The sequence below is a fragment of the Leuciscus leuciscus genome (genome assembly GCF_965113295.1).
Source record: "Leuciscus leuciscus genome assembly, chromosome: 21".
NCBI lineage: Eukaryota > Metazoa > Chordata > Actinopteri > Cypriniformes > Leuciscidae > Leuciscus > Leuciscus leuciscus.
This window is the reverse complement of record NC_138745.1, coordinates 22,420,591-22,435,479: the sequence shown is the minus strand read 5'-3', so window position 1 is coordinate 22,435,479 and position 14,889 is coordinate 22,420,591. Positions and strand designations below refer to the sequence as shown.

Here is a 14,889-nt window from a genome sequence, read left to right as displayed (position 1 = left end):
AAATGACAAATGTTTTGTAGGTAGTAATTCAATAAAATGCTGTGTGTGTGTGTGTGTGTGTGTGTGTGTGTGTGTGTGTGTGTGTGTGTGTGTGTGTGTGTGTGTGTGTGTGTGTGTGTGTGTGTGTAGGTGTTCAGGTAAACCCGTAGTTGTATTATTCATATTATAAATTAAGAATTCTAAATGAGTAAAACAACCTAGAGCTTAATAAAACATTTTGTATAAATCTTAAACTTAAATTTAAACATATATTTCTATCTATATCTATCTCTATATCTATATCTATCTATATATATATATATATATATATATATATATATATGAATATGAATCACATAAACTAAATGGTCCATTCCCTTGTTCCATTTAGATTTAAACAAAATGTTTTATTAAGCTCTAGTTTTTTAACTCATTTAAAATTCTTAATTCATAATATGAACAATATGTCAGGAATCAGGATTATCCAATTCAATTTGATGGAATTTTACTTTTAATTGAATTGTGTAAATCTTTTTTTGAGTGCAGTTTGTGCAGTATAACAAATGTTATGTTTATGGGAAGTCCCCATAAAATACGGAAACCATGTGTGTGTGTGTGTGTGTGTGTGTGTGTGTGTGTGTGTGTGTGTGTGTGTGTGTGTGTGTGTGTGTGTGTGTGGTAGGCAGAATGTGAAGCTATAAGTTTAACAGCAATAGCTGCTCGAAAAGAACTCATAAACATGTCACTAGGACCTTGACCTTGCAGTAAACAGCTCCACTCCCCATGGTACCTCTCTTTCACTCCTTCCTATTTCTTTCTATCTCACTTCCTCTGCTTTTTTCAACTTACCTCACCCTGTCCGTCCCCTTCTAACCCTTTGACCCAAATTTGTCCTCAATATTTTTTTTTTAATTCATAAAATCTTTGTTTGGTTAAATGAATTATATAAAATTGTGCTAAAGCCTTTACTTCAATCCCTCATTCTCTCTCAGGACATCTGCCCCGCTCCTCTTGAGCCCGACTCTGCTTTCAAACAATCCCTGTCGTTTAACATTAGCCAGAGAACTGCCATAAAACATCTCAAAAGAATAATTACCAAGCATTTAACCCTTGTGTTTTGGACCGACTGTCATAATTCACTTCCCGCCGAGCAGATGATGCTCAACACGTGGTGGTGGTGATGATGTCGTTCTCCAAAACAAACAAACAGATAAATTCATTTTGTCGGTCAGTTTTATGACGAGATGATATTTATTGCCTAGCAATTCTACAACCGAACAACCTGCGAATCACATTTGTTGTTCTATTTATTTTATATCTTTATGTAGCGTTTGAAGCTCAAGTTTCAGTCTGACTACTCAAACACCTGGCGAAAGTGTTACGCTATCAATATTTTTTCAAAGAAAAGCCGAACACAATGATGAAAACGTAGTGATTATGAGTCTTTCTGAAAAGGCATAATACTCCAGCAAACAGGTCTCTCAGAAGTGGAGCTGTTGCCAGCAGACTCATTGTCATATAGAGCGCTGTGTAACCACACCCTTTAAATAATTGCTCAGGAGGTGTGGTTACAGGTGTGGCCCTTGGCATTCTTCACTTATCACCAGCTTGACTAAGAGATAATTGCCTTTACAACCTGTAATATACAGTCCTGGCAGAGTGTTTCGATAAGACGCACATGAAAGGTCACGTCCACCGTAACATGGGCTTTCATCTTGATCAAAACTAAGAGCTGGCACAGAATAAAATGCTGATACATATACTCAGCTGCTGATTGAAGCTCTCTTTAGTTAAACCACTACATCTTACACTACCTATTCACTATATATCCTTCAAATGTTTGTGGTCGGTAAATCTTTTAAATGTTTTTGAAAGAAGTTTTGCCAAAGTTGCAGTTATTTGATCATAAATAATAAAAATAAAAAAAATTGATATTGAAACATTATTACAACTGAACTGTTTTCTATTTTAATATGTAATTTATTACTGTGACATCAAAGCTGAATTTTCAGCATCATTACTCCAATCTTCAGTGTCACATGATCCTTCAGAAATCATTCTATGCTGATTTTCTGCTCAATAAATATTTCTTATTATTATCATCATTGTTGAAAACAGTTGTGCTGCTTAATATTTTTTTTGTGAAAACCGTGATGCAGTTTTTTTTTCAGGATTTTTTGATGAAAGAATTTATTTGAAATATAAATCTTTTGTGACAATATACATGTCCTTACTTTTTATCAATATAATGCACTCTTGCTATACATATATACGTATATATACACACACACACACACATATATATCTGATCTCTGATCATGATATACAAAATAAATCTTATTTTTTCTTTTATAATTTATATAATATTTTTATAAATATATATTCAGAGTTATAGCTATAGTCAGATTTACATTTATATATTCAGAGTTATAACTATATATTCAGGATTTACATTTTATATTTTCGGATTTACATGTAGGCTATATATTCAGAGTTATAACTATATATTCAGACTTATAACTATATATATTCAGATCAGACTTATAACTATATATATTCAGATTTACATTTATATATTCAGGCTTATAACTATGTATTCAGATTTATATCTATGCATTCAGATTCACATGTAATTATATATATATATATGTATGTATGTATGTGTGTGTATATATATATATATATATATATATATATATATATATATATATATACAGTATATGTTTGTCTCCAAATATATTATACATATATAAACAAGAAAACAAAAATACTTACATGTATTTGTAATTCATAATACATGGCTTAGTCAATTTCCATGTTATTAAACTCTTGGTAAACTGTCTCAAATGTATTGAAAGTTCAAAACAACAACAACAAAAAAGTTCAAAAAAGCCCAAAAGGAAGCGCTGGGAACATCAATGCCGGCGCTTTTCAGTGGCAGCGTAGCAAAGACACAGACTGCTCTTCTTTCAGTGCTGTAATCCAGGGCTCTGCACTCACAATACACACACATTATATCTCTGCAGGAGGCCTCAGGCTACGGCTGCCAAATCAGGGTGTGTGTCACAGTTTAAAAAGAAGAGAAGAAAAAAGATAAGAGGCTTCTCGGGCCAGGAGCCAATTCTGTCTGTGAAATCCATTATTAGTCTTCGGCATGCACGCAACCTTTACCGTTTCTTTCTTTCTTTCTGATTCTCACCTTTGTTTTGATTCCTGCCTCACTTCAAATTCATTAGAGGACATTTTCAGACTTTTTGGCAGTGATAAAATGTGTCTGCATCTACAAAGACACAGTATCGCCAAATCTTCACAATATCCTGATTGAAAAACATCCTGACTCGAAATCCATGTGAGATCAAGTTTTTTTTATATATATATAGAGATAAAATACCATATTTTTAACATCATTATCATCATATGATAAAGTAGTATTTGTGTAATCTCACCTATATTGATTTCTACAGTTCCACAGTCAAAATTAAACAAAATAAAGATTAATCCACAATCACTTCGACAGTCCTGTGACCTGTGCATAAATGTTTAGTCCAGGGATCATCAAAAGTCAGATAGACCTATAGATAGATAGATAGATAGATAGATAGATAGATAGGTAGGTAGGTAGGTAGGTAGGTAGGTAGGTACTAGGTAGGTAGGTAGGTAGGTAGATAGATAGATAGATAGATAGATAGATAGATAGATAGATAGATAGATAGATAGATAGATAGATAGATAGATAGGTAGGTAGGTAGGTAGGTAGGTAGGTAGATAGATAGATAGATAGATAGATAGATAGATAGATAGATAGATAGATAGATAGATAGATAGATAGATAGATAGATAGATAGATAGATAGATAGATAGATAGATAGATAGATAGATAGATAAAAGGATAGATAGGCAGACAGTGAGACATTTGCATTATAAACATAATCTTGACATTTGTGTAAATGTTTAGACATGAGAGTTAGTTGGGAACATCGTTCCGGTTTGTGTGTTTGTGAACTTCAAAGCTTGTCTCCCGGCTCTTTGAGTTGTTCAAATATTTAGGTTCTGTGTCCAGTACACGGACTCTCGACAGAGGACTGTCACTTGAGTTTCCATGCCATGAGGTTTCTTCCAAATCCTGCCTGCATAAATAAGGATTGTGGGATGACATGTTGTGTTTGTTTGTTGGGAGTGGCCTGGTTTATTTCATTGGTAGAACTAATAAATAATCAGCCGAGGTAAGGAGAAGATCTGTTGTTATTTTTAGAATTACAGATTGGGCTGGAATTTAACATTTTTAAAAGGCGAACAGTATATACAAATTTTTATATATACACATAATGTATGTACGTTTGACTGATGTGCTGGATGTACTTAAATGAACTTGAGACTATTAACTTGATTGGCTAATCACACACGTCACAATCAGACTGTTAATAATAATGGCCCGGCCTTGAGGCCACAGAATGATTTAAATGTTTTAATTTGAATAAATCTATCTAAAGGAACTATGCCCAGAGGCTACATGGGGAGGGGGCTCAATAAAGCTGCACTCCTGAATAGGAGGAGAGCAATGGTAGTTTGAAGTCAATTCAAAACAAATTAAGCTTGTAAAGGAGGCTCAGCCGGTGCCCTTGTTAAATTTGCATGTCAATACAAACGGCCATACTGACTACTGCCACAGCAATGAGTGATGCAAACACACCTCATGCTGCTTTTACACAGACCAGTGAGACCAGTGTTTTTTATTTTATGACAACACTCATTGCAGCATCTCATTCAAAACTCTCTTTATTCATTGATTGTTCATTTACTGAAATGTAAATAAAAAGATATTATACCAGAGTGGCCAGTTGGCTGCAAGATGGGGACGAAAAGTAAATAAAACTTATTTGGAGACACATTTGAGTTAAGCACATTAGTCTCAGAAACAGGTGATTGGCCATAGTTAAGCTGAGAACCCAATGAGATCATTAGCTCGTCCAAACTATCAGGCTTTTGTTATCATTAACCAAGCGCTAATAGTCCAGGGGGAGGCTAAACTCACTAATGCTAGCGTCTGTTAAGTGGACCGCCAGCTAATGGCGTCTTCCTGGGGTCTTGACATACAGTAAGGTCAGCTGAGAGAGAGAGAGAGAGAGAGAGAGAGACAGAGAGAGAGGGAGACAGAGAGAGAGAGAGAGAGAGAGAGAGAGACAGGAAGCTGCAGACAGGACAGTTAGTCTTTAGCCCGAGACAGAGTAATACTGGAAATATTTCAAGTTCGAGGTATTATATAATCATGTCTTTATGACTTTGTTATAGAGCTTTTAGAAGGAATTTGAAATGGTATTAATACTACACTTAAGCTTTCTATAACAATATAACTTTCGGTAAAGCTGCTTTGAAACTTGCTTGTGAAAAAGACTATAAATAAACATGACTCGACATATTTTAAATCGAAATCTTCAAAATCGAGTTCTGATGTTCATCCGATCATTTTTAACACACAAATTTAGAGCTATTCACATACAGTGGCCTAAAAAAAGTATTTAAATGTGCTTTAGGAAAGTGTAAATGTATGAAACTCATTGAATGAAATATCTACAAACAAATGATGCTAAAGCTTTTCTCAGAACTAACTTCACTTTCTACGCCAATTTTGCAGTGACTTTTAACCAAGTGTTTATTTATTTCTATTGATGTATGAACCCAGCTAACAGGGAATGTTCTCAGAAATTCTGGCAAGGTTCTCTCAAAGTTATGAATAAAAATATTGTTTACAAACATTAAATAAATGTTCGTGTAAAGTTATCTGGTCTTTAATAAGGCTCTCAAAACATTAGCACAAAAACATGATATATGCATTGTTCGTGGAACCTTTTTCCTGAAACAATTTAATGTTTTTTAAATGTTACTACTTGTTTCAGAATGTTCAGAGAACATACAAAAGTAACATTCCCATAATGTTCACAAAAAGATCAGATAGAATGTTCCCTTGCCGTTCGTATAACCAAGAAATCATTTGAAGAAATGATTTTTTTTTATGTTCTCAGAACATTACGAAATAACATTTTCATTCCTTAAGGCTTATGAAAACAGTAGCAAAACACTCTTAGAACATATTGTGTTAGCTGGGAAGTCTTTTTTTTTAAGTTCACACAGGCATCATTAATCACATTAACTATGTATGTACATGTTACAACCAGAAAGTGTCTCATACACTTTGTCTTAGTTTTAACCGCTATATTGTTTTATTTAAAAACTTTTTTTGCTTAAAGTGCTTGTAAAAAGGGTTTAATATTTTCTAATCTAGCGCAGTCATTTTTAAGTGTGCTTTATTTTTTTTCTTAACTTAACATACTTTTTTTGTGGCCACTGTATATAAACCTAATGCTTTTTTGCCCTCCTCAAAAGTATCTTATAATATAAAGCACTATAATATTTCAGTATGTTGTATGCTCTTTTTCCATCTCAAGGAGTCTGGAGTCCATGCCGTTCACATCCACTGCAATGAACTATATCACAGAGGAATGTTAGCACTTGCTGCTGTTCTTAAGGACTTTTAGTGTGTGAAACTGCAAGCATATATTTTCAAAGTAGTTCAAAAAAAAAGTTGCACAGTTCTCAAATCTGTCCGTGATTTGTGGATTATAAAGTCAAGCCAGAGTGCATACAAGGGAATTACTGTGTTCAGCGAGTGCAGGCGAAGGACTCTGAACTCACAGCTTACCGACATTCCCTCACTTACTAAATAAATACTCGCTCTACCTCCAGTATTAATCCCAAGAGAGCAGCCCGAGAAAGCCAGAGAGATGTAATGTGTCCCTTTTGGAGGGGTTTCAGAGATGACGCAGTCAGATGAAGGGCACTACTTTAGAACAAGGCCTCTGTGTCAGTTTCCCTGCTACTGACTGAGCTTCATCACTCAAACACACACACACACACACAGTTGAATAGAGCTAAAAAACACAACTACACAAATCGTTTTGATTAATGAAATCATAAGCAGAGGCTCGTGATTTGTTACAGTCAAGATTGGATCCTTTATTCATACAATTTGACTACAACAAACCTTATTTGTACCCTGGTGTCAGTGTAAAATTCTTCAACAACAAAAAAAAGCCGCTTCGATTGCAACTTTCCACCCATCCGATAGTCATCTTGTCCGTTTTATACAAATGTGCAAAATAAGACCGTCTTTACGAATCCTTCAGTCTTCAGTGTCATTCCAGGATCCACAGGACACGGCTTGTTGGGTAAAGGGCGGGGTTTGCAGTCCTTAGCCCCGCCCTTTTTCATATTTACCACAACCCCACAGTGACCGGCCATTCTAATTCAAGTAAAGTGCTCTTTTGAGAAAACACAAAAAGTTGCGTCCTTGAAATTTCTTCACTCTCTATGGAGACAATAAAATAACGCACCAAGCGGGACGATAATAAAATTACGACAGCAAACTAGTTACCCTTTTGTGCCCGAACAAAGAATTTCCGAGTAGTCATACGAACTCCAGCTTTCCGTGCCCCGAGTACATCCCCCAGTGCACCAGAGATAGTAGGCGTTCGCCTCCGCTTCCTCCTCCCGCGCACAACTCCGTCTGCCGCAGTTTATCGCAGCCCAGACAACAGTTCTCATGTCCCGTTACCGGCACCATGCACTCCAAGTCCAACTTGGCCACGTGGCCTTTCTTGGCATGGTGGTGTCCATGAAAACTGTAATGCAGGCGAGACAGCATCTGTTGGCGCTGGGCCTGTAGACGCTTGTTTTCGCTCCGGAGCATTCGCAACGCCAGCATAATCAGCAGGACCAGGATAAGGCCACCTGCGATGGGAACCGCTATCACTGCCGCCCGGAACCACACCTCTTTAGCGGACGTCAACTCTTGTACTCTTGTGATCAGGTTCTGATTGGAGCTGTGGTATCGGTCTAGACAGAGACAAAGCATAGTGAGAACAAAGTGAGATTTGGATTGGGGGGGGGAAACAGCATGAGATTTAACGCTAACGTGTGTTACGTTACTTGTTCCACTCTCTTTAATATCTCAGCGCACCTTTTTCATTAAACGGGATTACATTTATGTGATTCGAGCCGTCTGTCAAAGGACGCTGTGAGAAGCACATTCCAGCACAGTGGGAACGTTTCATGATCCACGTGAAATAAAAAGTATGTGATCTGAATCCAAGTGCTAAAAGGTAAACTGCCAGCTACCCGCAAACTCGCGCTGCACTGGAAACCATTAAATATCAGCCTGCAGTTTGGAGCCGTGAGAACCGTAAAAGTCAATGTGTGCGCACATGTCTGATACTAAAATATCTGTCACAAGGGTCCATGTTTGCACAGGATTGACGTCAAACATCAGTAAAGATAATAGCCTACTTCGATTAGATAAAAAACACAACTATCTACTCATCAGGGAATCACTGTGTCCTATTGGCCTATTCACTGCCAGACATTCTGTACCAAGGCAGGAAAACTTAGTTAGGTTTACAGAACAATTCACCCAGAAATTAAAATCCTGTCATCATTTACTCACCCTAATGTTGTTCCAAACCTGTATGGCTTTTTTCTTTCTTCTCTGGAATAAAATATTTAATTGTATGGACAAAAATACATTTTTCAAAATATCTTTTATGTTCCACAGAAGAAAGAAAGGCATACAGGTTTGTAACCTTGACATGAGGATGAGCAAAATGATGAGAATTTTTCATTTTTGGGTGATCTATCCCTTTAAAACGTGAAACAAACATATGATACAATCTAAATTTTTGTCACATTTGTGTATCTCACCTGTTGAGTCACCTCGAGGGTGTGTGAGGTCATGCAGACCCCTGTAGTTACACATATCATCATGGCAACACTCTACGGGAGAAGAGCTTCCGCCGGAAACATCCACGTTTTTGCTGGAGCACACATCCGCAGAGTTTAAAAGCGAATCTACACAGCCGTGCGTTAGAGGTGAGTTCGTGTTAAGTGGGTCCAGGACCTTAGTGAAGCACGCGTTGAGCTCAGATTTACACATGTATCCAGTGGCAACGCAGTGCGGTGCGTCACAGTAACACCTGATCTCTCCTGCAAAACAGAGAAGTCGTGTTAGTTCAAATTTTTTGAAGAAAACTGATAATCATCTGTGGTAATAGATAACACTGACATTAATGCACCATCTTGGATGTATTAAATCATAAAACACATAAATATTGTGTATATATTAAAGTACAAAACTGTTCAGATGTTTTTACAGTAAACTAAACTTTCCAAAGAATTTTAACTAATTTGAACATTTTAGACTAGCACCAATAAATGAAAGTGAAAATTTGCCTGATAGAGCGTGGGAATGCTGAAATTCCCTTCACATCCATTCCAAAAGAAATTGAGCATTTTACTGGGAAATTAAACTGTGCAGTCTTTCTTACATTACTAAGATGCTGAAACTGGTTAACTTTATCACCAGGAAGGCATTCTTCATTTCGCCAAATAGGATGTGAGGAAAAATAAGCAACTAAAGCTAAACTACTCAGTTCTCATGCCAGAAAAAGCCAAAAAGAGACAGGGTTAACACAGTGCTATGACTAAGTGTTTGTGTCAGAACACTAATATATGGCAATTCTGTTTAACACTGTAACTATGTCATGGCTTTTCATGCAAGGGATCATTTTAGTCTGTCTTATAAAACAGGAACCGTGTAGCTTATAATTAGTGGTTTGTTTGCCAAAGTCAATTTCTTTCAACCCAAATGGAAACTCGTAAAGGGGGGTGAGAGCAGGACTCCTTTTTCAGTTAGCACGCAAACTCACTTGTGGTCAAACCTGGCATAATGTCGTAGGGTAACTTTAAAGGGACAGTTCCCCGAAAAAATAAGTTCTCAAATTTTTTTCCCACTCGTGTTGTTTCATACCTGTATGACTTTCTTTTTTATGTTGAACACAAAAGGAGATGTTACGAACTGACATTGACGGTCACCATTCACTTTTGTTGAATCTTTTTCCAATACAATGAAAGTGAATGGGGACTGGGACTGTCATTCTGCTTAACATCTTTTAAAATTTTGTCATATAGATTTGGAGCGACATGTGGAGGAATGAATAGTTCCTTTAAGGTTTCCTCCAAAGATTTGGCAATACCGTGGTCAGTTAGAGGACGGCGGATTGTTTCGCGCTTGTATATTTACGGTTAAAACGCTGTTTCAGTCAGCGGTCGGTCAGTCCGTAATTTTTACCTAACGCCGAACTAGCACTGCGCGTGGACGTGAAACAAAACACTAAACACACACCACGACACGAACACAAATAAACACGGCCTTTGTGTTGTTGTAAGCTGCTTGTATACAATGTCCAAGGCTGGAGTTACATGTCATCTCATTAGTGTGAGAAATCACAGTTCTTCTTATCAGTTAGGCTAAATGGGTTTACTATTTATTTTGTGACTGGTTGTGTTGCTTAATCCAATAATGTACAAAAACGAAGCATACTGTTCTTGGTAACTATTGGAAATCGAAATATTTAGCAAAGGCTCAGAAAATGACATAGCTGTGTTTTAGAGCATAATAGCTGGTTTCAAGCTGGTCTAAAGCCATATTATAGCCTACCACTTTAGACCAGCAACAAAATAGCTCAAGATGTGTTTTATTTTTTTACATTTTTTTTGGAACATGTTAGCTGGTCTACCAGTCTTTAGCAGCTAGAAATATTTTATTTCGGCAGAAATGCATATCCAGCATGCTTTAGAGACCAAATTCTTGGTTTCCCCCCTTATTATAGGCTATACATATTAAAGGCTACAATAAATCTACTAGCCTATTCCAAAATAGACGACCAAATCAAAAGTTGTAAAGGCACAGTTGTAAGAGTGAAATTTAAGATGTATAATGAGTTGTTAACATTTAAGTTTAGGCCTATCTTAAAATATTAATTAACATTGTAGCCACGCGTTGAGACGTCAGTTTTGTTTTCGGCAAACAAGGCCATTAGCCGAAACACAAGTGTTGAGAAATGTAAGCTATGATTATTAATATTTTGAAGGACTTTTTGTGTTTGAGCGCTGCAGTTTTACATGCTCTTAAAGTTAGTTTTAGTAGTGTCGTGCGCTTCTAGAAACGACTATATAATCTCAATGTTACCTTTCGTGAGAAGAACAGCCATCGCACAAAGTTCCAGCTGAAACCAAAGAGAAACAAGGCTGGAATGACGATCCATTTACAACTGCTTTTCCTTGTCTTGATACCCAGTGGCAAGACCCTCCGAATGGTTTGAGGACTTGTTACATATGTCCTACATTGATTACTGCATTCCAAGGGATCTGTGATCTACGCTGTATCCAAAAACAAACGGGCACAGAAAGCCTGTGTCTTGTTCCATCAGAGACCAATGCCGAACTACCGCAAGTGCCGAAACATTCCTTGTGCGTAACACTAATCCGTCAGGCGTAAGAAACCCCACTATATACGCAAAAAAATCTGATTCGTTAAATAATAAAAAGAAGGAGCCAAAAGAAATGAGACACGGACAACTATCCTCGATCACGGAGCAGCGGATCACTGGTCGGACAATTTCACTGGATCAGTTTTTGGGGCTCAGTGTAGCCACACCCACTGGTACGTTCATTGGTTGGACATGTTGAGTCATTTGCATACTGCGTCCTATTGGCATTGGTATTGGTTCACACAGCGGTCATACAATTTGTCTTTCCGCCTACAGATGCTGAGACAGAATCGCATGATGAGGCAGGTAGCAAGGATAAGGGAAAAAAAAAAAAGCATAATGGTTATTAAAATGAAAGCTGGTGTGGCAGATTACGATATAGAAACCTAACATATTGTATCATCAAGATTTAAAGACCCTATCAAATCCATTAAGATCTTAATGGCAGTATTCTTTTTTAGAATATGGATTTATTTATTTTTTTGAGAAACGCATTAAAGTCAGAAGTATGTTTCAGAGCTTTGTCAGACATACGACAGTGTTTCCCAGGCTGCTGGAGGTGGAAACTGCAGGTCTGCACTAGAGAGTGGATGTAGGCGGGTCGGTTAGAGAAATTAGCAATCCAAAGAGGCACATGGCGCCAGCGAGACGACACAGACAGACAGTGACACTCAATTACCCCCCAGACAATCCCATGCAAAACACACAGAGCACAACGATCGATATCTCAACTGCCCTGCCCGCCCTAATGTGTTGAGCACTTTGGTCAGGGCATGTGCTTCCCAATTGAAGGCATTTTGGGCAACCTTGAACCATAAATAAACGAATAAATGGAACCCAAGTGCTGCTGTAGACCCACTCATCAAACACACCCTACGATGTTTAAAATTTTAAATAGAACAAAATTTATAATTAGAAAAATTTTAGTATGTTTTGGTTAAAAGGGGGTTCTGTAATTTCATATGTTGTTGGTTTGAAAAATCTGCCTGAGGTTATTTATTTACCTCACATTTGTGCTTTTAACTGTTTTGTTGTATGTATAGGCTACACTAAAAAATGCTGGGTTGTTTTAACACATGTTTGGGTTAAATATGTATGTAGTATATATATGTTTATTTATCATAGCGTGTAGTGGGGCGGTATAAAAATAGAAAATGTCAAACATACAGCTGAAAAAAATTCCTCCCATGTTACACTGCAGAAAAAAGTTTCTGCCTTACATTTTTTAAGAACAATCAACTTGCATGTGTAAGTCATTTCAACTTAAATTACATTAACTTAGTTGAATCTTGTATAACTTGAAAACTGCTTAACTTTGATGAGTTAAAGCAATGTAAAACATATGTTGTCATAACTTAGGCTATTAATCATACCAATTTTTACAGTAGGCCTACTGTAAAAAATATAACTCACAATTGTTACTTTAAAGAGCTATAGGCTATGTGATTTAACGCATAAAACCGTTTTTTTTTTGTCTGCATTAATGTATTCAGTGTATTTTAATATAAACAGAATTTATTTGAATAAAAATTAACTGACTGAGCTTAGTTTAGCTCAGTCTAGCTCAGCACCCAATTGTTTTGCCAATAAACTTTTTTCCTTTAAATACAACCATATGTTTATGAATTTTACTCTTTCTATCAGATTCATAATCAGTATTCACTTCAGAAATCGCCAGATAAGCTACCTTTGTTGGAAAATTAGGATGCAACAGTCTATCTTATTATTTATTTATTAAGGCAAGTTTAATGGATAGCCTAAAATGCTCGTTAACCAAAATTTTTTTTTTTTTTTTTGACTAAACGTAAAAAAGTCTTGATAGTGTGGGGAATGTGCAGATACCGTGGTTTATACTGTGGAAGTGTTTGACGAAGAGAGACAGACTGGGAGACGCTCACATCTGATAGATGGCCATCGATTCAGTGTCAAAGGCTAAAGACAAGCGATTCCGCTTCAGGGGACACATTCAGAGACCTACAGAAATTACCGGATTGACAGCAATTATCCTAATTGTTGGTAATTTAACAGAGGCGCCAGTTCAAAACCAGTCCTCCCTTCAAATGGTGAGATTCACACCTCCACAGACTAATCCAAGCGTCTGTGAAACTGCCCACGGAACATCACTAGCCTACTGATACTTCTAATGCCACACTCAGTGAGTTGTTTGAGGGGGAAATGTTACATTTTTGTGCAGTCATTCTTAATTCGACCCACTTTAGCTCATTCATCATATTGAGTTTAATGTTAAGTAGTTTGACTATGAATAATGACTGTTCGGTATAGCCTATATTTCAGTAATCCACTCTAAAGAACAGTCTAGTCTTACTAATTATGAGGAATCACAAGATAATGAGGAATACAGTAATCAAGGCTTTCATCAGTCTCAAGCACTTTACAATAATTTACCAAATAACACGTTATTCGTAATAGGTAGGCTAGTTTAAGTAGGGCACCAACCTTTGTAGAGACTGTGAAATTAGACTTTTTATAGATAAACACTTCCAACTTCATGTCAAAAGATGTTAATTAACATTTCAAACAACGGCGTTAGACTATTTGCAGTCTTTCAGTTTGAATGATCAGGTGCTTCCCTCTGCTGTCCATGAGTGGAATTATTATTATAATTTTTTTCGCCATGTCCCTTGTTCTGGTTCTAGTTCGATAAAAAAAAAAAAAAGAAACCACTTACCAAAACATTATTTGTTGGCTAATGGCTACGACGAGGAGTAGCCTAGAGAAGAAACTGTAGCTACTGACATTTGCTATAGACTAATTGGATGATTTATCCACATCATCAACCACAAAAAAGGTCATGTAGGGCGAATACAGAGAACACTTTATGCTAATTTGACGGGTGATAAATCTGATCTGATAGAAATGGCTCCAGCCTTCAAACGATATCATTTTAGATAGCTCTACAACAGGGGTTTTCAATTTTTAGATGACACAAGACCCCCAAATATGACAATCCTCGTTTGAGGGATTCCCATCCTTAAATTTAAAATCGAACTTTTATAAACACTCAATTTATACACTGAAAAGTAATAGCTTATTATAAATCTAAAACGAGTTTCTATTAAGTTACATTACATAGTATATTCTTTCCACTCATTAGTAATGTACTGTTAAATGTAGGCTATTATTTAATTTTATTTATCAAATGTCTTATTTAATGTAATTTAATCTAATTGATGGATAAATATTTCTAATCACATTTCTAATAATTTTTAAACTTATTTTAACCATATAATTATTATTATAGTTTTTCCTCTAAACTTTTCCACAGACCCCGTCACTCCCTTTCCCTCTGAGGGTCCCGGGACCCCAGTCTGAAAACCCCTGATCTACATTATACAACTAAACAGAAGGATATAAAATGCTTACTCAAAAGAAATATCTGAAATGAATGCTTTATTATTGTTGTTGTTGCTAAAGCGAATGGGTGTGAATGCTAGTAGATGGTAAACCATCTTAAAGAGCAGTTTCATAAGACTTTCAGCAACCTTGTGTCATGCTTTAATAACGAGTTTAT

The 14,889-nt window shown here is 36.5% G+C and overlaps 1 protein-coding gene and 2 long non-coding RNA genes across 3 annotated transcripts in view; 1 reads left to right on the top strand and 2 right to left on the bottom strand.

Moving 5' to 3' along the window:
• LOC309485106 overlaps positions 1-14,889 on the bottom strand; it is a 167,730-nt gene that overhangs the window by 8,866 nt on the left and 143,975 nt on the right. The gene's annotated exons all lie outside the window — the stretch shown is intronic.
• LOC309485109 lies at positions 2,760-7,387 on the top strand. Its single transcript, XR_014201068.1, has 2 exons — positions 2,760-3,589; positions 3,873-7,387. It is a non-coding gene; the product is annotated as an uncharacterized lncRNA (long non-coding RNA).
• bambia (BMP and activin membrane-bound inhibitor homolog a) lies at positions 6,966-11,478 on the bottom strand. Its single transcript, XM_082151737.1, has 3 exons — positions 11,057-11,478; positions 8,731-9,012; positions 6,966-7,869 (listed from the first exon to the last, which is right to left on the bottom strand). Exons 1-3 carry the CDS (start codon positions 11,130-11,132, stop codon positions 7,442-7,444), a joined length of 786 nt encoding a protein of 261 aa, XP_082007863.1. The 5' UTR covers positions 11,133-11,478; the 3' UTR covers positions 6,966-7,441.